Source organism: Numida meleagris, chromosome 2, assembly GCF_002078875.1.
Source record: "Numida meleagris isolate 19003 breed g44 Domestic line chromosome 2, NumMel1.0, whole genome shotgun sequence".
Taxonomy (NCBI): Eukaryota; Metazoa; Chordata; class Aves; order Galliformes; family Numididae; genus Numida; species Numida meleagris.
In genome coordinates, this window is record NC_034410.1 from 99372455 (window position 1) to 99398703 (window position 26249).

The following is a 26249-nucleotide window of genomic DNA, read 5'->3' on the forward strand; positions in this document are numbered from 1 at the left end:
ATGGTGCAGGGCACATTGCTCTGCAGTGGGAAGAAGGCTGTCCTTGCAGCCTCTCTTGAGAAAAATCTGGATGTAGGAAATCTGAGTTAACCACACCTGGACCCTCAACCCTCTGACTCGCTGACTGTAGCATCGGTTAGAGGAGACATAAGCTTTTACACTATTTGTTTTAGGGGGGTGGGATATGTTTGCTAAAAATACTCAAAAAATAACACATTATCTACAGTAACTTAAATTTAGCAAAATCTCTCTGTGGAGTAGCAGAGTGTTTTCCTACAGTTTCAAAAGGCTAAGGTGATTTCACTAAAAAGAAACGTGATGTGCAACAACCCTGTCAGACTGTTACCAAGTTTGTCATTAACCTGCTAAAACATCTCCTTCTGGCAGACTTTTCTTTATGCCTGAGACCTTAGCCCCATTTACCCACAGCTCTTTTAGCACTAGATAAATGAGCATATTAGAATAGATGCTGAAGGACCATATCCCTTCAGCCTTAACACAAAGGCAGTAACTACCCCAAAAGGCCAACTCTCCCCCACCTCCCTCCACCCACAAAATAAAAAAAAAAAAGGGGGGGGGAAAGGGGAGGAATAAAAGGAATGGAAAGGAAATAAAGAGATGGCTGTTTTTAAATACCTTATTTCCAAAGTCCTCTCTCTATTGCTGCTTCCTCCAGTGAAAAAGGTAAGATTTGCCTGCGAGGGTCTGCCCTGAGGAAGCATTATCTCTTCGTTGCCTGGTGGCAGCTGTGTTTTGGGGGGATTTCTTGCAGATCAGGCTGAGGTTGCTGCTGTTGAGAGCAGATGGACAAGCAGCAATCCATCATGGACTTTCAGAAGTGAACAGGCTGGTAAAGGACAGCCCTTAATCCTCGGAAAATGAGTGTACTCAGGAAACAAAGGGTTTATCATCACAATTTGGCACTCATATTCTTTTTTTTATTATTTATTTCTTTTTTAAGCACAGCAAAGCACAATGTATTGATTATCTGTTACAGGAGTAGAACTGTAAATACAGTGCCTTCTTCCCTGCCCCTGCACCGAAACATCTGTAGAACCTCAGAAAAGCCCTACTGATGAATCCATGGCAGAAGTTAAAAAAAACCTTTCAGGATTCAGAAATATTAAATAAACATCAAATAAAATGAGAAGAATGACACAGCAAAAAAGATAACTAACAGTAAATTGATCATGTTTCTGGGCCAATCTAAGCTATTAAGTGTGCTGTAGTCTGCACTAGGAAAGCTCTTTGCTTAATGCACCAGAAGACTACTGTAAAAAATTTGTTTCACTCCTTAGCTTCCTGCTCTTTCGTCCCCCTTTCCCTCACGTTACATGACAGCTGTTCTCACTCTAAAGAGTCTTACCTCCTCACGCCCTTTTAAATATTCCTGCTTCTGTGTTTCGACCAAGCAAGCAAAAGTTTTTGCCTCCATGTTGATCCAAGTGGCTAAAAACCAGAGCATCACTGGAGCAGAGCTATCCTTTCCATCTTCCACTTCAGATCAGACCTTTCATTAGCCCTTCACTCTCTGCAGCCTGGGCTTCCTGCCAAGACAAATGACTCTGGATCCTCCTCTTGCACTGCTCAAGGGATAAATGTACCTAACGCTCCCTGACCACATTACAACTTGATCCATCACTTATCTTATCCTCAGTTCTTTATACTGCCTGCACTCAACTCTCCTTTTCATACCCATTCCCTAAATGTAACTCTAAGCTTTCTGGATTTTACAGAGTACCATTCTCAAGTCCTTCTCTTAGGGAAGGAGGAAAAAAAAAGTATACATTTCTTTCAACAATGACCTCATGATCTTCCTGCTGTTACTCTCTTATCTCTCACCTGACCTCCCTCATGGTGCTAACAAAACCCCAGATGACATATTCCTTCCCTTTCTTCACATGACCCATCCCTTCCAGAGACAAGTTTGAAAAGTATTGCTAATGCCGCTGACCTCTTCAGCTCAAACCTCTTCAGTTTGTCCTTTCTCTCTACGTTTGAGCCTTTCTTGACCTCAGGGGACCACCTTTCCTTCCTCACCTACAGAAGATGATCGAATTGTTGGAAGTTAACCAGTTCTACTGAACCAGAGAAGGAGAAGCCACATATTGTGCCAGGCCAACTAGGACACATCTTTATTGAATAAAGGGCATGTCCTTTCTTACTTAGTCCCATAATTCTGTAACTACTTTCAGTTTCTTACATTTTACCATGTGTGCCTCTAGATTTCCTCCCATTACATCGTCACCCAAAAATTATCTTACTGATTGCTCCTAGTCATATTGTCAGCTGGTTATTGTACTTGGTCTGCCCTCACAAGAATTTCTCAATGCTGACACAATGGTAGATTATGGACTAAGGACATTGCCACAGGAGCCTAAGACCATGGGCACATGTATGCATACTCCTCCTCCATCTTCTCTAGCTTCTGTGGTGATAAGGGAAGCTCTCCCCACCTTTTGGCGTAGTGTAATGTCTGGTATATGGTCTACCAAACCATATAACATGAAATGGCTTGAAGTGGTGATGTGTTAGTATTAGAAAAAATATGCTCTTCTGTATTCTTCAAGGAACAACAAACACTTTCTCTTTTTTCATTTAGTTTTTTGGGTTTGATGACTTATTATCCTGACAAAAAAAAAAAAAAAGAAAACTCAGGTTTGAGGGTCTCCCCTGCACAACCAGCCAGTCGTATGCTCTAACTCAAACAACTTAACTCCTCAGTTTCTAGAACATAACCTTCAAAACTCTATGTTAGCTAAGCTGAGCTGGGACTGAGATTTCCTCGATTTTGGTCTGCAGCATTTTCTGGCTTCATGCATTCTCCACAGTGGAAACCATTCCATTGAGAAATTCTAGGGTAACATGAAACAATAATAGAGGATTAGTTTCCCTGTTAAGACTCTTAGCAATGAAAAAAAGATTATGTCAGTGGGAGAGGGGGAGGGAGAGAGCAAAGAACTTAAGATCATGTACCTTGAAAATGTATGGCCGAAGATCCTGCCATCAAAAGACCTCCATGTCAGGGCTGCTGTACATGCTAAGTCCCCTGATTGCTCTGATCTGCTGATGGTGGCTGCAGCCGTAACAGAGAAACACACAGCAAGAGTCAGCCAATAGGTAAAGCGAGGCAAGTCTAATCTAATGTATGAGAGGCTGATACTTGCCATGCATCAGTTGGTTTGGAATCTGCATCTGTTCTGGGGTTTTGTTTTTTGTTTGTTTCTTTAGGAAAGAAAGAAGTTCTCTGAGTTGAAATGTAAACATGTTTTTCAAAAGAACATTTAGGAGTAGAGAGTCAAATGCTAACAGGTGACCCTGTTGTTGCCATTCAAAACACATCTACTGTTGCTCTCCATACTGGTTTATCCAGTCTGAGGTTTCATGGCTTTCTGCACTCCAGGCCAGGTATCTGCTGTAGTTCTCTGAAGCTGTAATTATTACACCTTGTGCCTCCAAGGCACAACTGAATACAAAAGGGCCAAGCCTGAAAGCAGAGGAAGAAGGAAGTCTCTGTTAAAAACAATTACCAGCAATTTCTGAGCTTTTTTGTTTTGTTTTGTTTTAGGTAGAGCCATGAATGTTTTGTGTGCGTAGAAACAATGAAAACTTAAGCTCAACTGCTCTCCTGTTTTAAATGAGAGCAAAGCAAAAAAAAAAAAAAAAAAAGACACATGGAACACAAATGGTATTTTGCAAGACTAAAACATCCTGGAAGTGAGTGAGGAAGCAATGTCAGAGGCTGAGATTACCATCTATTAGGCAGCTCGTATAGATGTGCTGGAGGTATGCAGATAGTGGTTGCCTTCCTTTATTTCCATGTCATTCAACATACATTTCCTTGGAAGTTTTCTTTTTTTATTTTGAACTGATGCTATATTCTATTGCCAAGTTGTTTTTCTTTTGAAGACAGATAGGTTACACAATCCAGTGCCAAGAATCTGTCAAGCAAGCCTGTAGCATACTATTATATAGATAAAACAAAAGCAAAAGAAAGTAGGTCATTACGTTTTATTTGTTGAGTAGAGTCTGGTTTTTGGTGGTACTAGCTTATATTGAGCCCCGTAAGAATACAGACCTGAAAGCTTTGAATTGTAGTGCCTCAAGCAATACGTTCTCTTGGCAAGTATACCTTGATGTTTCCATATTTGAGATTCAGCGTAGGCTGAAAATCCAGAGTGTTATCTGAAACTGTAAATGGTCATCTAAACCAGAAATCAGAGTCTAGGACACTGCAGAAAGCAAAACTAGGAGTGATATGGGGATAGGGGTATGGAGAAGAATGAGGTTGGCTTAGGGGCATTGCTTTTCTCCATTACTCTGGAAGGTGTGGAGGATGCTGTGTACCAATGCTTTGGCTCTTGGTGAACCTAGGCTAAGTGACTGAAAAGAAATCCTGTGTGAGCATGATGACTGTATGTCAGTGGGTGTGTGTATGCATGCAAGCATGCATTTCAGTGCAGATAAGGTATTTGTCAGGTTGGTGGCCAAATTAAAGCAGTTTAAAAAAAAAAAAAAAAACAGCATGGACTTCACTGTCAAATCAGCCTAAAGCTAAAATCTTTCTAACCATTAATACCAGTCTAACAGCTTTCTCTGCCAGGGGCCAGGAGCAGATACTCCGAACAAGTATAAAGGAATGTGTGCAAAAGCAAAGTGTGAAGGGTGTGTACAGGGCAATGCTTCTCCCCACAGACCTCCCAGCTCAGCAGCCAGCTGTTAGGGACTTCCGAAACCCGAGTGTGACAGCCCTTCCCGGACCTGTCTCCTGTGAATTTGTTCAGCTTCTCTTTGAACATATTTTTACCTTTGGCTTTCCCAGGATCCTGTGGCAATTTAATTACACATTGTGTGAAGAAGCACTTCCTTTTGCTAAATTTAAATCCGTAGGCCTCTCAGGCTTACAACTGGCTGCCTTCCTCCCCACAGCTCTTGCCCTCTGAGAATGGTGAGATGTCACCTAGTTGGGATACCATCAGACTCTCATGGCTCTTCTCAGCCATCTGCTTTCTAAACCAAAAAAATGGCTTTCCTCCCATGGAAGCCATACTAGTTCTCCACTTATCCTTCTCCTCCTTTCTGATTTTTTTCTGCCTTATCAGTCCATGGCAAAATGCTTTGCTCTGCTTTTCAAAGGATAAATACTGCCAAGCTGAAGTGTTCTGCTTGCTCCATATTTTTCAGCTTGCTGGTGCATGTCATGCAAAACTGCAGTGGTGTAACCATTTTTTTGTATCACTTAACAAGCACGTGTCAAAAGAGCTGCAAGCAGCAGCTCCTGCATTCAATCTTTTTGTGTTCTAACCCACCATATTAAAAAAAAAACACACACACAATCTATTATTAAAGTTTTTTGGGGACTGGTTTGGCTGTGAGAATACTTTGAACTTCTTTCTGCAGAGCAATTAGTCTTTTGTTTTTCTAATCAGAGAACCCTTCCTGACTCCAGTGTTACTTTCCTCTCAGTGTTACTGTCCTCTCAAAGCCCCGCAGCAGCCACCATTAATCTCCTCTACCAGTAGGGCTTGATACAGCTCTCCTTGAGTTCTGCAGCACTGCTCCTTAGGTATCTGGTTATATCAGGTACCTGAAATTTTCCTTCCATCTGCTCCTTCCCCAGCTGCAAAATAAAGACACTGTCAGTTGCACTTATCTGATCAGCTGTTGCTCTTCAGTGGAAGATGGAATAGAAATTATGGGAAGTGAAATGGTGCTCAGCATCCAGCTCCATTGTCACTGAGATTTTCATTGCTGCTCAAATGCAAACTGTTGAGGGAAAAGCAGCCAAAATGTCACAGGGAAGCAGGTCCTAACACTGGTTTCAAGAGTAAATATGAGACTGTGAACAAGTTAGGACTGAAGTACCAGCTGCCTGAGTGTGATGGCATCTTAAACTATTAGGGAGTCCCTACTTAATTAAAAGCTACGTTAATTCTGAAGGCTAAATATTACTGATTTCAGTAGCATCTACATTAATTACTTTATGGTTGTGCCTCCTTCCATCTTCTTCTCCTTCCATCATGGGGCAAAACAGGTATCTGCCTCACTTGTATTTTTCCTGTGTTCCTCAGCACATGGGTTTCTAGAGCTACCTTGACTATCTGTAATTATTTGCCTGCAAATTTTCCACTCGTTCCTTTCACAAGTTACTGCCTATCATATTTGCTCTCACTTACCATTTCCTACACCGCAATAGGTGTCTCTTACTCCTCATAGATCTCTCTGCTCCTTCTATATCTTCCTCTCCACCTCAGATTCCTTGGACTGCAGAATTTGGAGTGTTGCTTACTTAAAGATAAAACAGACATGAACACCCTAACCTCCTCTTTCCCATGCTTATACCTTCTCCCTTCCTGGCTTTTCTGCATTCTCACAGGGTTTGCTACCTGCTCTCAGAGACTCCAAACATATGGAAGCAATGCAAGATGAAAGGAAGCTATCCACACAGTAGCAGCCATTATGATGAGAGTAACACAGGCAGAACATTAACTTCTGTGTGGAAGAGACTGTTGTGAGACCAAGGGTTGAATGTGTAAAACAAAATGTCTTTATGCTGGGAATGAGTGCTAAAGGTGTGAAAGCTGGCTGTGGTAACTGGAGAAGCAGGAAATTAGTAGGTACGTCATTATGATGAACAGTTACAAGGAAGCAATATGAAATACTTGGCTGGGCTACTTATCTTCTTTATAGGTGCAAGGTGTAATACTACAGAGATAGTGAACTCATTGATATTAGTTTCTTATCAATCTCACGTACATGGATTTTAAAATGTGACTTCTGAGTTCAAGTGTGCAACTTCAATAGAGTGTGAGTTATAAAAGTTCAAAGACCTTGGGCAGCTCTGGTAGGTGGCAACTCTGTCCATGGCATGGGGTTGGAACTGGATGATCTTTAAGGTCCCTTACAACCCAAACCATTCTATGATTCTATGATCAGTCATTACTTAAAACTGGACCTCTGTAACCTTTCATGAACTGATGACCTGAAATCCTGAGGCACCAACACTTTTAGCTGCCACATGGGCTGGCTTCTTTAAACCACACCATTATTGGTGCTTCCCTCATTAAGTGGCAGGGAGACAAAGGTTTGTTGGCTCACAATGAGAAACAAAGTTTATGGCATCATTTCCCCCCCAAAAAAACCAGAGTGTAGCACTGAAAGCCATGACTGCCAATCTCAGGAGGAGCAGCAGAATCTTAAGAGGTCCTTTCTCACCTAACTTTTCTCATGCCACCTAGCAAAAGCTTTCTAAACATTTTGTGTTTGTGCTCTCCAAAGCTTTCGCAGGTTTACACGATCTAATAGTGTAACAACAGCTGTGCAAGCAGACCTGGATTTCCATGAGAACTTTGAAATAATCGACCCTCAAGAGGACAATTTGTGTTCTGGACAAATATCAAGACAATTTTCACGAGATGCAAGCACCTCTACCGTTAGCATACAAGGGTCAGGAAACCATTACCATGCATGTGCAGTGGATGATGACTTTGAGACAGATTTTGACCCATCTATTTTACCTCCTCCTGACCCCTGGATTGACTCTATCACTGAAGATCCCCTGGAAGCTGTTCAAAGGTCAGTGTGCCCACGAGATGGCCACTGGTTTCTGAAGCTACTTCAGGCAGAGAGAGACCGTATGGAGGGCTGGTGCCAACAGATGGAGAGAGAAGAACGGGAAAACAACTTGCCTGAGGACAGTAAGTAACTGACTTCAATAATATTGCAAGTAGGAAAAAGTGTTTAATGCTGGTCAAACTGACTCCTATTAATTCTTTATCGTGCCCTTTCTTATTTAACTAACGAAGCTACGGTCATGAATCTCAAAAGAACTGTGTGTGTGTATACAGTAATCCTTATTAAATTTGACACAGAATGCAATTGCTTGACACTTCTGAAACTCAACAGATATTTTGGTATTGCAGTTAGGAGATCGTGGTTAGGGATCTTGCAGTATTGAGCTTTCATAACTCTTCTATTTATTTGAAATCCTTTCTCACAATCGTAGAATATAATTCAATAGGTTCTAGTTCTTCTTCATTAAATTCATATTCTAACTGCTTTTTTAGATGGTAGTTGGTATCGAGCCTTCAGATGCACCTCCCAACAGAAGCAAGTTACAGTTTTGCTTCCAAGTTGTTTTTTCTTTTCCCTCATGCCCCTTGCAGTTCTCATTCCTCTTTGAGCCTCCTAGAAAAAACAAAAACCTCCCTATATTCTGTGATACATACAGTCATGCAAACTGCATCTCAGTTGTCACCACAAACATTAATCTACCCATGAAGTTTTAGGTTTGACACTTCCCTGTCCTGTAAACATTCACTAATAAGAAGAGTTCAGTAACTCACATCTTACTTATTCACACTAAATAGGGAAGAACAGTTGAACAAGTGGTTCCCTGACCAGCATTTTTTCTTGAAGTGAAAACAGGTTTTGGTTTTTTTTCCAATTACTTCCTTTAAAAGAAGCAGTAGTATTGCTAGCCATCAGCTTTTGAACTAGGTAAACCTGCGAGCTGAGGATTTTTTTCAGGTTCTGAGAGGGAGCCCCTAGAAAACACTAATGAGCTTCTATATGTTGAGATTTTATTATTTTATAATTTTGGCACACCTAAGTTCTTCGATAGAGCGAATAACACTTTTCCAGCCCCCCTAATTAGTCCCTACAAAAATAATAACTGCAACTTCAGCTCCAGGATTGTTTCTACCAAATCTCAAATTTATTCTCTGAAGAAGGGAGGCTAGAATTTGTCTGATACTTAAAGGGAGCTCATAAGCAGGAGGGAGATCAATTTTTTCACTAGTAGATAGTGATGGAACAAAGGGAAATGGTTTTATACTAAAAGAGCTTTAGATTAGATGTCAGGGGAGAAATTTTCACTCAAGAGAGTGGTGAGGCGCTGGCACAGCTGCCCAGAGAAGCTGTGGATTCCCCATCCCTGGAGGCGCTCAAGGCCAGGTTGGATGGGGCCCTGGGCAGCTGAGCTGGTGGGGGGCACGAGCAAGAGGTTGGAGGTGGGTGGGCTTTGAGGTCCCTTCCAACCCTGGCCATTCTGTGATTCTATGGTTCTTTTGAGGTGCAAAGGTTTTGAATTTTGGAAGAAATTGAATTAACAATAGCAAAAACTCTACTCTTGAAATTATTAGAAATGGATAAACTGTTTCTGTTGGAACTTTCCATTCAGTCCAGTGTAAGAATAGCAAGATTTGATCTAAATAGTTGAACAGTGCTGTAAGTAACTAGAAATTGACTGATAATGGAAAATATGAGATAACCTTAGCATTTACATTAACATGTACATTCAGGTTTTCTATTTCTACAAAATTTCTATTATATAATTGATTAGCTATTTCCTCTGGGGGAAAATACAGGATTAACCTTCAAAGCATATCCAGATTCCCTACGTTTTAGAGTATTTGAATCTCATTTTTAATTAATATCATCGATGCATTCAAAATGTCATTGAGCATGTATCAGAATACAAAGGTTTCAATTTGTTAGTACACAAGAAATAAAGCCAAAAAATAAGGTGTAGATTGAAAACGATGTGTGAGCACATCATAAATAGGTAATATCAAACATTTGTAAGTCTTAGTCACAAGAACCACTTGCTTTCTGTTTACCACAACAACCAGTGTGAAAACCTGTCTTTATTTGATTTGTCCACCAAAGCAACCATTCACCTTAAGGAAAGGATGTGTGAATTTTACAGAGCTGATACATGCAGAATATGTATATCTTTATGCAGAATTTTCTCTCTCTGACGTATGATAGTTTGGAAGGCTCTTCTTTTAGATATTGGTGGGAGAAGCCAGTTGTGGGGTACCTGTACAGACAGGTACAGCTGGGCTGGCTGTCCCCAGCACTCCTCGTAGCACACCTAGCATGTGTCCTGTGGGTTATTCATGGTGTGTGTCATTTGGGTTACTTCTCCTTTGGATTTTTCAAGCCAGCTCTTCTCATGAAAGCAGGAGGAGAGGGGTCATCGAGGCTCTGATGCTGGCAGCCACTCGGGCACGGGGCAGCTGCCTCCAGCAAGGGTTCAACATGTCCTGCTCTACCTGGTGCCAAGGGAAAGCATATGGTGGAGGCACACGGCCCATTCACGCAAGCAAAAACCCACTTGTTCCAAAGCCAGCCCCAAATTATACACCTATAAACTTCGAAGAGAGGGACAGGACAGAAGCATGTGTTTTGGTTTTGCTGAAAAAAATGCAAGCAGAGCAAGGAGTGCATCCTTTGTTCCAGCCTGACATCGGCAGCGCATGTTTGGCCAGATAACCCAGTAATGAGAGCATGCGATGAGTGAGACTCCCTGGACGCGGCAGCAGCTGACAGAGGGCTCGCTCCCCCAGCACTGCCCGTAAAGCAATTCCGTTGCCCACAGACAATGCAGCCCTTGTGCGAAACAGCTGCCAGGGACCAGCCCACTGCAGCCGGCCAGGAGCGGGTGTGCTGCAGGGGGTCATGGGCACTATCAGGCTGGGAGTGAACCCACCAATAGGCCCAGTGCTCCAAGCCCGGAATGGAGTGTGCTGCTGTGTATGGGAACAAGCGTTGGAGTGGTGGCTGCTCGGTGAAATGCCTATATAGAAAGGAAGGTGGCTCCCCTTGTGCCATGAATTATTTATTGGTTGGTATGTTCTGGTCTTATCTGAAATCATTTTCTGACAAAACTGTAGCATGCATAACAGGCAGATGAATTGCACTCACACTTCAGGCTGGGGTACCTGATACGGCTTCTCTATATTTTATTGGTATGGGAGTGCTGGCTACTAGCTCTACTGCTCCCCTTAAAATAAATTGATAATAAAAACGCTGTTTGACATATAAAGCTAAACACACTGTAAGAACAGATTGAAGCTTAGGATCTGCCCCCATGGCTCACTCTGCCTTTTGCTGGATTATTGCTGCTGTGTTTGACTCATGTGGGTGTTTGTCTCTGGAAGAGCCACAGGACTGCACTCTGTGCACTATCAGGTGCTTCCCATCTGGGCTGTAATGCAACTCCTGCTCTGAGACACCCCTCGGAAGCAGACGGCAGGGCCTGGTGCTCCACGAGTACGTGCGATGCGGCGATAGTGGCAAGTCAGGCTGATGATGTACCAATTAAAATGGGAAACCAAGGCTCTGACCAGATGTGTTGCTAGCTGCCTTGTGCGTAGGTTGTTCTCCTCTGGGCTGGTCTGCCAACAAAGTCTGACCGCAAATCTGTTAAAGCCTTCAGACCGGTGTCTCTGCAAATTCGGCTAGTACTGGCAAATGAAGCTGTTTGTGTGCTCTCTGCCAACCTTCAGACCCTGGCTGCCCACCTTTGGCCCCTTCCACTCCCATCTTCATTTCTTCCAGGAAAGGCCTTATCCACACACGAGTGTTTTTCTGGGGAAAACCATCTCTGAGCTGGCAGCCCTTCTGGCTGGTGGAGAAAAAAGAGAGAAATCTACAAGCAGCAAAACAAGTTAGGGAAAAAGATGTGAAGCGTCCTAGTAAAAGCCAAATCAGAGAACACATGGAAACTGCTTTACTCCCACTGAATAGCATTTACTCATGCAGACTGCCCTATTAATTTAAATGAGATCACTGCTATAAGTAAATATGGTTCTAAGCAAAGACTGCCTGCTCCGAAGTTTGCTCCATGGCTATTTTCTCCTTAATAGCTGAGCTTAAGACCTGAGCAATAGCTTTAACTTTGAATTTCCTGGCTTTTGTCATGCTCGGCGTTATTTAAATGTAGATCTGTCAGGATGAATAGGCTAAAACACCGGCCCATCCTTGCTTGGGAATGGGTTGTGACAGCTCTGTGGCAGGATTGCTTCATATGCACAGTGCGCAGCTGACATCTGCAAGGCAAATATTCTCCCAGGCGCCTGCCACCCTGCCGCTGTTCCTGCCCCTGGGTCCTGGGGCAGGACTGGGCGCCTTGCTCCTTGCCGCCTGCCGGCCAGCTGTTAGCACATCTGGACTCATTGCTACCTGCCAACCTGCTGTTGGCACATCTGGACTCTGCTGCCTGCCAGCCAGGTGCTGGCACATGTTGGATCCTTGATACTTGCCAGCCAGGTGATGGCACATCTGGGCTGCTTGCTGCCTGCCAGGCAGGTGTTGGCACAGCTCAGCTTCTTGCTGCCTGCCAGCCAGGTGTTGGCACATCCAAGCTCCTTGCTGCCTGCCATCCGGGTGTTGGCACATTGGGTCATCTGCTAGCCACAGCCCAAAGTACTTCCTTTGTCACTCTGAGACATGTTGGCAAAGCTGAAATTCTACCATTTGGTGTGCTAAGACCCAATAATGTGGTTGTTCCTCAAAACTCCCCCGCTTTATCTGTTACGGCTTATCACGTCACGTCAGTCTGATAGTTTTATCTTGTTTTCTTGCGTTTTCTTATCCTCATCACATACAGTCTCCTCCCAAGGTACTGAGGGTGACAGAATCACCAGTTATTTGCTTGTGTTTGAAGTCATTTTATTGTTGTTTCATTTCTTTTCCCACAAAGAGGTGGGAGGGTACCTACAGCTGTATGATACCCAAATGGGTCCTATCCAGTTTTTAGAACTAAGAGAAGAATTCACTTATTGCTAGAACAGCACGTAGTCTAAGTTTATACTTCATAGTGCTTTCAATGAGCAACAGGCAAGGGGCTGAGGGACATGAGGAAATTCCCTGGCATGTATCTATGCCAGAATCACGTTCTCAGTGTTGAGGAGACTGAACTGTGTTCAAGTAGCCATAACAAAGTAACAAAACTATTCTTACAGAACAGATATATCTGCCTGTTTATTAAAAGATGCTACAGGAGATAACTGGATTTACATGGATGAGAAGTCAAAGCAAAAAAAAAAAAAAAGCAACAGACAGGCAAACAAAAACACTGCAGTACACACTTCTCCCCCCGGGGATGGGGTGACAACAAAGCATATGATGGATGTTAATAACATTGCTTAATGCATTACTGGAAGGCATTCAGATCCGGCAGTGCTGAGTGTGCTGTATAACCCTGTATAGAATAGAAAGCAGGCATGAATAACATTATATAGGTGTTTATCTCTGTTATGATTGCATCTTAATGGGTTGGTATGCTTTGTTGTTACTCGGTTTTGTATATTTTGTTTGTGTCGCATTAGCTGAAAACATCAATTTGAATGTTTATATGTTTTTGTCCTGTACCCCTTGCTTTCTCTGGTTCTTTCCTAATACATAGTACCTATCTTTGCAATTCCATTTATTTTTTTCAGGATACAGCTTTAATTATTTTCTGCTAAGAAAGTGTCAGGGCTGTTCTGACTCTTTGTTATTTTGCTACACTTTAGTCTTTCTCTTTGGCACTGGAGGCTTTGACTGAGTAAAAGAAACGAGCACTCTGCCCCAAAACACTAAAAGCAACACGAGTTTGGAAGCTGAGCTGGGGCTTTGATAAGGCTTTGCACCTTGTGGAGAGATTCCTTCCTTTCAGTCTTTCGCATGCTTTGTATTTTTTTTTTTTTCCTAACTCCCGTGACCGAGTTGGTTGTTGACTGGTTGCACATTAACAGACTGCTTGCTCTGGAGGGGCAAGGAATCAGTGACACTTGACTAGATACAGCCGCCGCCACAGCAGAAGCGGCAACAATAGGGAGCAGCATCAGCATGCATCCCACAGTCAGCTGGGATGATGGGTTTTCGGCAAACAGCCAGTCGCTAGGCAGCCAAGGACAAGGGCTTCCTTCTCCCTCTGCTGAGATCTCTGAATATTAAGCTCTTCTTCCCCAAGAGAAAGGGGCCGGCAAGGTGTATTTATATCCACTGCTTCTCGGGACGTGAGCGCTGCTCGGTTAGCGCAGGCTTCCAGGAGCAGCCCGTCTCATCTGCTTTCTCCTCCCAAGAAGCCGAGAGACCATTTTTCTCCCCTGCTCAAGTCCTGGGAAGCATCAGAGTGGCCGAGCTCCAGATGAGGCAGCTGTTCCCAAATATACTCAGTGGGAAGAGTTTTCATAACAATGGGAACCACATGAAAGCTGGCAGAGAAGCTCCTCCCACTATTGAAGAGCCCTTTCAGTTGAGTGGTTTGCATATTGGGTTGCATAAATGACTAGACACACCAAGGGGTCCATTTTCAGCACTGTGCGCATAGAATTAGACACGCAAGCCTTGCTAACAATAATGAGAGTTGTGTGCAAAACTCCCTGCGCAATATGCTGAAAATATTCTGCTCGGTGGATCTTCCAGCTCACGGCGATTTCCTGGCAGCGCAGAGCAGAGTTCTGGGAACAAAATGAAAGTCTGGGCTCTGTGTGTGTTCACAGAGCCCTGTCCTTTAGTCCTCAAAAAGATGTGAAAAGAATGTCTCCCCCCCCCCCCTTTTTTTTTCCTTTCCTTTGTATGTCTAGAGTATAAATGAACTCCGCAGCCCACTCTTCCTTAAGGACAGAGCTTTAAGGCTGCTGATGCGCTACTGTGCATCTGGTTTGGGTTGGTGGTGGGTGTTGATGCCAGCTTGCCCAGCGTGTGATCCGCGGGTGAATCCCTTGGAGATGCCTTTCTCTTTGCAACCATTGCATGGCCGCATTCTGATCACACTCTGCAAATATGTGCTGCGGCTGCTTGTAGGACTGCGAGACTCAAAACATATTGTTAGAAGGGTTAGGTCAAAGTAGGTCAAAGTTGCCTCTTTTTTTCTTTTTTCCTTTTTTTTTTCTTTTCTTTTTTTTTCTTTGTGGTAAGTCAAAACATTTAGCAGCATTTTCCCAGTGGAGCTCTGCCAACTTTGCGTTCAGTTTTACACACAAGTGACTGTGCTCAAGGAACGGTGCAGAGCTGAGGACCAGTGTATCTTCCATTTCTGCCAACAATTCACCCTGCCCGAGCAGTTCCACTCCATTTCTCTGTCTTTCCTGCCCCTCCCTCACCACTGAGAAATCGTCTTGGAAAAGCTGGTTCTGGTTATGTAATGCCCGAGACAGTGGGTAATGCAAATGCCTATGAGTAGAAATGATGGTGAAAATGGTTGTTGTTCATGGTTTTCACTAATGAGGCGGTAATTATTTTTTGATTTCATGAAGTTAATTTTTAAATCACTCTTTAAACAAAGAGTTTGGGGATGATAAGTTGTTTCAGCTGGGAGGGAAACACCTGTCCTCGGTACAGAGCAGCCCCGGACAGTGCTGTTCTGCATTCAAAGGCAGAAGCCACTTCCAATACTGCTGATGGAAAAAAAACCTCAGAGGGGCTGGATGAGATTCATCAGCGTGCACTACAATCCCCAATCCTTTTCTGGGATTCCAACTGAGCAGCCCTCAGTTAAACCTGAAAAGAAGGCGCCACTTGCTGCAAGAGATGGCAGAGATGCTCATAGCTGCAGTGATTTCCTGGCCATGCACTTGATGTCAGCTTTGGAAAGCTGTGCACCGCTGTGCAGAAAGCTGGGTTTGTGTTCACAGCTTGTATCCAGCGTTTCTCAGAGGTGTAATTTTTTGGTGTGCTTTCCACACAGGGTGCAAAAGTTTTTGATTAGTTGTATCCCTTCTGTCATGAAAGTGCTCCGTGCTAGTTAGGAATTGTTTCACTGCAGAACAGGAGGCAGCTGTGGCAACAGATTAACATTTTACCAACATGTTCTGCCCCGAGAAACCTTGCAGCCCGCCTTGGCCTGATGCAGATCTGTACTCAAGTTCCTCAGCTTCCCTATAACCTGTGATGGAGAGACAGTGCTCTTTAGGAAAACTAGAGCTGCCTCCTGTGCGTCTTTCCCCTCTCGTTTTGTAGGCTCTTGGTTGCCTGCAGCAGGGAGAGTTATGACTTACGCTTCTTTTTCTCTTAGTTCTAGGGAAAATCCGAACTGCAGTGGGCAGTGCCCAGCTCCTAATGGCCCAGAAATTTTACCAGTTCAGAGAACTTTGTGAAGAAAACCTGGTACGTAACTTTTCTGATAAATACTGTTGTATATCTCTTACTAACTGAAGAGCTACCCTCGTGAACAACCTTGCCTAAAGTAGGCCATTGTCTGACCAGCAATTTTTCCCAGTAAAGGCCTTGTTATGAATTTGGGAGTAAGTTTATCAGAATTGGTGAAGTTAACATGAGTTTTGCTAATAGTACAAGATCCTGAAAATAAAGAAAGGGAAAAAGCTCTTGGTGAGATGTGGCTGAAGTTCTGCTGCTGGATCTGCCCTTTCACCTCCAAGCTCAGTTTTTGTGGGCACAGAGGTGAGTGGGTGCCTTCTCAGGGTATTCCAAGGTAGACCAGAGGTCTCACGAGTGGGGCTTTCCCATGCAATCCCATTGCCACCTCTATTCAGCAAGACAGAAATAGCAGGAAACCAGACCCTGAATGGAGGTGCCTTGTGTTTCAATGCCTGAACAGCAAAAGAGAGAAAAGTCATTTTCCAAAGTGCAAAAAATGGCAAAGAGGCAAAGAGCCAGTATGTTAGAATCATGATTACTGAATATAATTTGTGTGTGCTACTACTATTACTATTAATATTTGCTATTTTTATGCTGTTAGTAGCGGTAGCATCAAAATGATATTCATTATGATAAATAGAAATATATCTCATATTGCATATCTGAAACAGAATTCTCTAAAATGCCAGCACTTAGAAAAAAAAAGTCAGACCTGAATTCCTAGAAGCCCAAAAGGCACAGAGTGTTATACTCTATCATCTCAGAGCAGGGAAGGCACACCCTGTGGCACTCACCACAGTGAACACCTTCTACTCCACTTAATACACCCCTGAAAATCCATACCCAAACCAAAATCTGCCTGCAGTAGGCAAATGCAACAGAAATCATTTCTGTCTGAATGAGCCTTCCAATTCCTAGTAGAAAAAAAAAAATCTATCAGGTCATGCAATGTTGTAAATAAAAGCCTACAACTTGGCAACATGCTGGTGGCAAGCACTAAAAAATTAGGAATGCATGTATAATCTCTGTTCTCCTTAAATCTATGTACTCCGTATGAATCTGAAAATATATGCTGTATTGTTTTCTAAAGTTGCTGCTTTTGTGGTATAGCCTTTCAATCAAAATCAATATTGACGTGAAAAACACAAGTAGTTGGAAATATCCGAAGGCAACTGGCCATTGGGTTTGTTGCTCCTGAGGTGAGGGAGAAGACTTAAGCACAGAGTAACATTTGAGCTGTATAAAAAAACCTGCAGGGCCTAATAATAATTTAGTTTTGCACTTATGCAATTCATGTATGCCCAGTGCACATGCAAAACTTCCAGAGCTAGGCCACACTGAAGGGACTCAGGACAGAAGAGGATGTCTGGCTGTGCTGCTCTAGGGAAGCTGATGGCCCCAGTCTGTTCTTCTGAGAATACTCTGAGGTTGGATGATCTTTGTGAGTCCCTTCCAACTTGGAATATTCTATGATTCTGTGATTAAGTGGGCTGAGTTTCCACATGCCGAGCAGCACTGCTCATGTGACGCAGCCTTGCTGCATTGAGTTCATTGAGTGATCACCTTGCACATACAGGACAAGCCTACATGTTGAGGTCCATGAGTTTTAAAGTGAAGATAAGCTGCATCTGCTTGAAAGCCCTTGGTCTGATGTGGTGCTGCTGATATACTTGATAGGCACCCAGATGTCCAGCTTCTTTGTGGTCCAGGGACAGCGGTGGGTCAGCACATGTCTCTCTTCCCAAAAACATGCCTGAGAAAATGGGATTACTCTAAGCTTTTCACTGTACAGACATTGCTCTTATAAAAAAAAAAAAAAGACAAAATTGGCCTGAAGTGCTTGACAGGTAATTTTACCTGAAATGGTGTGTTTTTGTAGCTCTGAGATTCTGAGTGCGGAAAAAGTGCTCATGCACTGGTCTGTCACTATCTGCACACTGTACACTTGCACAGGCATTGGTTGTTCTCCAAGTGTAAATATCACAGGGAACCCTTCCTCATGAAAGTGGAGAGGCTGGCAATTAAATTTAGTGTGGTCACATTGCCACCCTTGAACCCACTGGTGGTGCCTGGGACCCGTGGGGGCACAGTGTCTCAGTGCTGCCCCATCCCCTTGCCAGAGGTCTCTGTTGTTTCTCTCTTCATGTCTCCCTGGTGGTTTGGATCTGCTGAAACTGCTTTGCTAGCAAGATTCGTAATCATTTGCACAAATGCTTTACATTAAGAGGTACTAAAGCCAAACTGTTGGTTTTTTTTCCTTCTTCTGTTGTACAGAATCCTAATGCACATCCACGGCCGACCTCCCAGGATTTAGCAGGGTTTTGGGATATGCTGCAGTTATCCATAGAAAATATTAGTATGAAATTTGATGAACTTCATCAGTTAAAGGCCAATAATTGGAAACAGATGGATCCTCATGACAAGAAGGTAGAACACTGTAGATTTTGTATGCTTCATTTAAAACCCTGCACAAACACTGGACAAATTAAATAGGCCTCTGTGTTACAGCGTTGACGTTAAAAATGTGAAATGAAGCTCATATCAAATTAATTTCATTGTAATAACAATGTTTACATAATAATCATCTGGGATATTATCTGTAATATGTTTCAGGCATATTTTTAAACCAAATCTGTCTTTGTGAATCGGATAATGGGAATGTAGTACTTTGTTAAGTTTTACATTTAATCATATTAGACGATCAATCGTTGGAAGCAACTGCCTTATATATTGATTCTTAAAATTAAATAAATAACATTTACGGTTCACATTATTGCATATAGCAAGAGTTCTAGGTTGTGTTACTGAAAAAAAAAAAAGAGGGAAGCACTGTAACCATCGCTGACTTGATAACCATATTACAAACAGAGCGATATCAAAAATATGCCTTCCAAAATGTCACATGAAAGAACTCCTACATCTTTTTTTGTTGTTGTTGTTCATTTGTTATTTCTTTTTTGTTGTTGTTTTTTTGTTTTGTTTTGTTGTGTTTTTTTTTTAATGGGGTGATTTCATAAATGGGTCCACTTTGCTGGTAGTGCTGTTTACCCAAGAGAGCGTAAAAATCATCTCAAGTGTTGGGCTTCTTAAAAAATGTAGTAGTCTTCTGTCACCATGAAAAACTACATCTCCAAGTGTGAGTCACATTTCACTTTTCACTCTCATTCGGCTCCATTGCCTTATTTTTCTCCTCACTATCCACATCAAGACAAACAGCACTGGGGTAAGCCAAAGTACGTGAATATTTCAGCCAATACTTAAAAGGCAGACCCATTCCTAGAGGAACCATGGGTCGCATGCCCTGTCGTGCTCTTACAGGTATGTAATTTGATGACTGAATCTCCATTAGACTGACTGTGACTGGTCTGATACCAATGAGTAGAGCAAGCAGGTAGGGACACCAGAAGGAGGGGGACATGACCAACAGGTACTGTGGCTCTGCCAGGTGTCCAGGCTCCCCATACTCATTGTCAGCTCATTTCTTATGGCCAAAGTGGCATTTTCTTTTGGGCAAATAATAACAATATTGAATCCTATTAATCTCGCAGCAGGAAGTTTGCAAAGGCAACGCTGGTAGCACTCTCCCTCCTCCGGTGAAGACTAAATACTCATTCATTCCTGACTTAGGAGTGCCATGCTCACACCATTTGTGCACACCTAGTGTTTTGTAAGGGGATGTGTGGGAATATGTTTTCCTAGGCCAGGTTGCTGAAGGCAAGTCATTTTCTTCTTTTTTTTTTCTTTTCAGTATCTGTCAGAAAAGGAAGTTAAAAATGTCAAACATGCATGCACAGAAATGCCGATGTATGGTCTTTCATTAGTTTATCTAGTCAAGCGGGTAGGCCAAGTGTTTTCAATTGCACAGTAAGAAATGAGAGCTTTCCTTACAAAAGTGTGCTTTTTGTTTGCTTCTGAAAAATATTTCAATGAGTTTCTAACAAAAACAATATAACGGGTTAAAGGAAGTTGTGTTGAATAAATGGACCTATGGTAAGCAGGTAGAAATTTTGCTTTTTAAATAATTACATTGACTGTGTCCCTGGCTCAATTAGCATTTGTCTATGATTTTTAATGAAATAAATCATCTCCTTTCTTAAATAGTTTAAAAAAAAAAAGAAGAAAGAACTTTCTGTGGAATTGATATTTGCAGTTGCCTTTGGCCTTTGCCACTGGGCCCTTTTAAAGCAGCAAAGATTAATCCTTGGATGGAGTGAAAGAGAAAAGTATGAATAAGTGTAACTAAGCACCTTTATCTTTCAAGCCGTGGACGCTGTTGTGATCAGCATAAGAGAAAACGCAAAGGCAGAATGGGACCTTTGTAGTGTGATAAAATCCCTCCGCTCAGAGGCCGTGTTCACAGTTGGAAGGGGATGTAACTTAAAAGACAATCTAATTAACTTGACAAAGTCTTTGTGGCTGCCTGAAATTCAGACCTGAATACACTTTTCTTTTCCAGGAGAGATCCCGCTCTGATTTTTTTTTTTGTATGCACGCACCAGGCTGTACATAATAGTCCTCCTTGTCACTTGCGTAGCTGGAGCTAGCCGCCAATGTGATGATTAATGCATGTTCTCTTCATGGTGTTTAATTTTTTCTTACCAGTTTTTCAAGCTAGCGCTGACTGTAGGGTGGCATGTCTGTTTAGCAGGAGGCTGGGGTTTATGCCTTTGCACAGTCAGACTCAAAGAGGGGGATCTGGGGGCAAGTTACCAAGCTATCTGACATATATACCTATGTGTTCATGTTTTGGATGGTTGTTGTTCCGATGCACCAGCCACAGGCAGCTAGTGATTGGGATGCCAAGCCCAGCGCATCTCAGCGCTGCCACAGGCCCACCTCGCGCCACACGTGTGCTGTTTTTAAGGGCCGAGGTGACGCACACGTCCCGGCCCCGTCCGAGGACGGCCCTCAGCCGAGGTTGTTACCAGCCACAGGAGCCGGGCTGCCGGGGCCACACTGCCAAGAGCGGGATTTATTCCTCAGTCGCGTGAAGCGGTGCCAGTGGTACGAGGCCGCGCCTGAGATGCTCTCCTCTCTAGCTCAGTTTCTAGCCAGTTGACTGAAGACTAAAGGGCAGATAGGAGCTAACAGATCATAGGTAAAATGTGTGTTCTAACTACTGACGCGTCCTAGTTTTTCCCGCCTTTCCCTGAGAAGCTCTATAATGCCATTAACCTTCTGCTTTGATCAGGAGAGAAGGGTCCCTCCTCCAGTGCCAAAGAAGCCATCGAAAGGTCAGGTGCCGCTCATCCGGGAACGCTCTCTGGAGAGCTCGCAGCGTCAGGAGGCCCGCAAGCGGCTGATGGCTGCCAAGCGCGCGGCGTCCGTCCGGCAGAACTCAGCCACCGAAAGCGCCGAGAGCATTGAGATATACATCCCCGAAGCCCAGACCAGGCTATGAAGGGATCCGACCAGGAGGACTCTCTCTGGCAAGACAAGTCTCCTGTACAATCTGCCCCTCTAGGCTCCTGCTCCAGGTCACCGCCACCAAGTACTTGTACCTCCTCCTCCCTCTGCTCCCTCCCTCTCCCCGCTCTCTGTACACAGTCCCGGTGACCCCGATGAATCCCACCACCGTGCCGTAGTTGTCGGTCCTCCGAGAGATGTCCTCTAACCACCCTTGCTTCCTGAAGGTTTGCCCATGTCACCATGATGCTTTGTCACATGTACTGATGCTGCCACCTCGCCTCATGTAAACGAGTACGATCCTTTTTCTGTTTGAAGTGAATAAACGCGGCGCTCGAATCCCCATGCACACGCGCACCTGTACAGTAGGCTCCATTTAACCCACCCACGACCTTTAGTCGATCTAAAGCTAGCCTGTTACCTAGTGTACAGCAATATCCAACCGCAGGGGATTTTGGAAATTTCAGTCACGCAGGGTGATCCTTTTGGACTCTGCTGTCTTCCTCATAAAAGATGAAAGGAGCTATGACTCGGATTCCCCTTTTTTTATTACTGTTTTTTTGTTTGTTTTTTTTTAAAGCAGATGGCGCACTTTATTCTAAACCTCCGAATCACACCTTCTCACCTGATTTTAAGGAGTCACCAAGGGGGGAGAGGTCGGGGTGGGAGCGGGGAGGAGGGTAGAAACACAGACCTGGGGGTGAGAAATGGAAGCGTATCCCACAGGTGGGATGGTAAGGGATAGAAAGATCCCAAGGAAAGATGCCTGCACACTCACAGCTGCACAAACTGCCTCATTTTTATTTCATCAATCACTACTTAAACATTTCAATCAGCAGAAGATTGTAAATTCGATCTTCCAGGGAAATAATCTATTTTGAAAGGCAATAAAAGAGTGAAAAGGAAGGAAATAAGAAGCAAGGACAGTTGAAGATAATATAAAAGAAGGATTTTCTTGTCCAAGTATTAAGAATTTTTAAAATTGTACTGTATTGTCAATTCCTCTTGTATTGTATTGTATGGATTATATTGGTTAAAAAAAAAAAAAAGAAAAAACAAAAAAATAAGCTTGGTTTCATTGATGTCTTACTCTTGGTGGGACGATCCGATCTCACACATACACACAGCCACACACCGACACCTGTCAGCCAGTTGTACACAGAGCCCGCTGTGCTCTTCCAGGCGAGGCGCTGCATTATCCACAGCCGGTTGTATGCTTCCATGCGGACCGCTCCTCACCAGGCGGTCCATATCTAGGAGTAAGGTTCTAAAACAGTCTCCTCCTGATAGTATAAAGTACCCACCCGAACAAGAACAATAAAGTGTTTTTCACAAGTTATGGGATCAGTATGAACTTAATTTCGTTCCACGACAAGCTTGCCTCCCCCCGCTTCTGCCATTGTTTCGCAGTCACAAAAAATATGCATTCCAAGTAGCTCGTTAAAACCGGGGGTAAATCATAGACAATAGGGCTGGAGAGGAGCGGGCTGCTCAGCCTGGCCTCCCTCAGCCCAGGAGGAGGCTGCTCCTCCTGAATATTGGCAGGTCAGGCACTGGGCACACCGCCCCAGGAAGGCCTTGTGCCAACAGCAGGAAAGCTGGGCCTGCTGCCCACAGTGCATTGGGCACACGTGTGGGTGGGTGGCTGGGTGCGACGCGTGCCTCCCTGGCTTCTACTGGGGACAGCGGGTTTGGCCAGTGCAACTGTGCCCAGGGCCCCGGGGACAAAGTTCTCCTGACCCTGCTCCTGTCCCCGCACTCTCTTTGCCTCCACGAAGGCAACAATAAAGGAAGGTGGTGGCCCTCTGCTCCCTCTGGGGACAGGCCTAGGCACAGCTGCCCCCATGGTGCGACACGGTGTGCACGGTGGCCCCAGACCAGTGCGGGCTCCCTGCGCCCGTCGCTGTAAAAGCTGGGCCGGCCCGACCAGGCCTCACCGTAGGGCTGGCATCATTCTGCCACTTGCGCTTCAGAGCACTGAAAATTGTCATTGACGAGCAAAGCTCTTGCTAAAAGTATTCATCGAGGTCATGCCAGACAGCTTCTTTTCCTACGACATCATAGCCAGGTGCTAATTTAATTTTACTGAAGAAAATAAGAGAGGTAATAGGTTCTGGCACCAGGTATTTTCACAAGAGCATACTAAAACCACTAGAGAATTTGCTACCTCTCAAAGCCATTGATATCTGAGCTATGTCTTTATAAACAGGGCACAACTACTTACTGCTGTGGTTTACAAGATAAGGGCTAATAATTTAATATATAAAAGACTTTTAACTAGAGTAATCGGAAATCCAGTGTAACCCTAGAGTGCTTTGTGTTATAGGAGCTTGGAAAGGCTTGACCCTCTCAGCATCCGAATACCCGTGTGTTTGCTAGTTTTGAAACACTCCATCTGACTTTTAGCAGCAATGAAACATCACCGTGTTTGCAGTACGTAATAGTGCCAACTGCCACTTTTGGCATATAGTCATGTTAAGTATTAATTCTTTGGAACTCATTTGTACTGAGGTATACAAAGCTGTATCCAGGTGAGAGTCTGCGTTCACAGCTGTGTTTCAGATTATTTAGTTTCGTGGATGTTTTATGAAAGATGAGTTAAGATTTTGGTTGACAAGTGGCTACAGAAATTTCTATCTAGCAAGTGCCCCCCTTAAAAAGCAGAAAAGGGAAGACTGTCTAGTCTTGTACATTACGAATTATTGTATTTGTATATCACAGAATATTTTCATATATATTTAAATGAATCTATTAGGTGAATGCCTGTTAGCACATTTGGCTCCAGGGAGAGAATTACAATGTTTGCTTAGTTTTTTATCAAAATTTTAAAAGTACAGCCAAGACCAGTAGATACAAAAGATAATACTTCTGCCCCCAGAATGCCACTAGTTAACCGCTTGACTCATTTACTGACACGAATACACAAAGAGTGTATTTGCTGTATCATCTGTTTCAGTATAATTTGTAACTACTTGTTTTAGTCTAACCTGCCCAGTGTATATTCAAAATTCCTATATTCTGTTTCATTTTGGTACTAAAGTATTTCTTTTTTCTTTTTTTTCCTTTTTTTTTCCTTTTTCTTTTTTTTTCTTTTTTTTTTCTTTTTCTTTTTTTTGGCTTGGGGGAAGTTTCAGGAAAGGTTGTTTTTGTCTCCTGCTTCAAAAGTTAAAAAAAAGAAAAAAAAAGTATTTATTATATTTTTAGCAGATGTTTCCATAAAAATTCTCATAATCTTTTTTGTAAAGAAAGATGAAGAAATGGATTAAAGATTTTTAATATTTGAAAAGGTAAATAGAAATAATTTATTTGTAATATATTTCAGTTTATTTATTCATGTTCCCTTAATGCTTTTATGTGCACTATCACTTTAATTTGAACAGAATCTTTGTGAAGTTTTTGGGGTTTTTGGTTTTGTGTCTTTTTTTTTTTTTAAGGAAAAAGGTCAAATGCTTATTTTAAGTAATTGGGATGTAAATCGCTGACCTACCTGCATTCCCAAATGTTATTTTAAAAATGTTTCTAATTTGAAACAAAAGGCAAAAAAATTGAAAGCCTTTAGACAGAGGAGAGTGGTTTTATGGCATAACGATTTGGGTTTCCATAGGATTATCTACCTAGATGGGTGTGTGGACAGGAAAATGTAAATAGATGAATGTTTCCCATAATGTAAAAAGAGCAAATTAATAAAACAATTAATGCACTGCTTGTAAGAGCTGTGGGTTTTCAATGCAAATTCACTCTCCCAGAACTGCCAGAATGCTTTGCTTGATGTGGTCCAGGATAAAAACATGACCAGCAGCGTGTTTCTCTTAAGCAACCATTGCTTGAGACCAATCCCACAGAGCCTCCCACCTGCAGAACTCCTCCCTGGCACAAACCCCTCTGTGATACCTGGATCCCCAGGAGAACCCTGATGGGCTCTTCTATATGGGGCCAGACCCCACAGAGGTGTCAGGGGTTGGGCTGGTGGCAGCCTTGAGCCATTTCATTTCAGCACACAAGATCCCATATTCTTCTTTCCAAGACAGCGCTGAGCAGGGCCCCGGCAGTGGTAGCTTGGCTTCCCTTCGCCAGGGCCCTGCCTGCAGGTGGGGTTTCTCCTGCTCTCAGGAATCACGACAGACATCAAATCCTGAACTGGGGTTGTTTAATCTGGAGAGGAGGAGGTTCAGGGGAGACCTTATCACTCTCTATGACAACCTGAAAGGAGTTTGTGGCAAGGTGGGAGTTGGCCTCTGCTCCCAGGTAACAGCGATGGGATGAGAGGGAATAGCTTCAAGTTGCACCAGGGGAGACTCAGTTTGGATATTAGGAGAAATTTCTTCTCAAAAAGAGTGGAGAGGCACTGACACAGGCTGCCCAGGGAAATGGTGGAGTCTGGAGGTGTTCAAGAAACATGTGGATGTGGCACTAAGGGACATGGTTGGTGGGCAATTTTGGTGGTAGGCGGATGGTTGGACGAGATGATCTTAGAGGTCTTTTCCAACCTTAATGATGCTATGATTCTATGACTGTATTCTATTTGCTGTATGATGTTACTCCTATATCAGATTTAACACGTTTCACTCTGTAAGCCCAACAGTTATATGAATAGCACCCCAGGGTTGTACCATGTACCATTTGCCTACTATTACACTCTCAGAATCAGAAAGATTTATGATCAGGGAAACTTCTGCTTAAATTTTGACAGCCACCAAGACCTAACAGTGGGATTTCCCTTCATCTGCTGGAACTTATGTCCTCCCCGGTCACTCATAATCGGACAAATCAGAGATGGCAAAAAAAAAAAAAAAAAAAAGCTTTAATATTTAAAAACCTTTCTGCAGTAGCTGGTATATTTCTGCAGTGAGAACACATCAGAGTGTAAAACAGCCAATATGCTTCAAACTGTTCCCTCAGCAGAAGAATGCCAGAGTCTGAGTCGTGGCTCACAGCCCTGCCTTTCGTGCTGCTTAAGGTAAACTTTATCC

At 43.3% G+C, this 26249-nt stretch overlaps 1 protein-coding gene across 1 annotated transcript in view; it reads left to right on the forward strand.

Annotated features, from left to right (window-relative positions):
• Window positions 1–24259, forward strand: part of DLGAP1 (DLG associated protein 1) — a 142897-nt gene extending 118638 nt beyond the window's left edge. The window contains exons 7-10 of the mRNA XM_021388150.1: window positions 7279–7697; window positions 15791–15882; window positions 18148–18300; window positions 21065–24259. Of these exons, the coding sequence (XP_021243825.1) occupies window positions 7279–7697; window positions 15791–15882; window positions 18148–18300; window positions 21065–21274 (874 nt within the window). The 3' untranslated portion in view covers window positions 21275–24259. The remainder of the gene's footprint in view (window positions 1–7278; window positions 7698–15790; window positions 15883–18147; window positions 18301–21064) is intronic.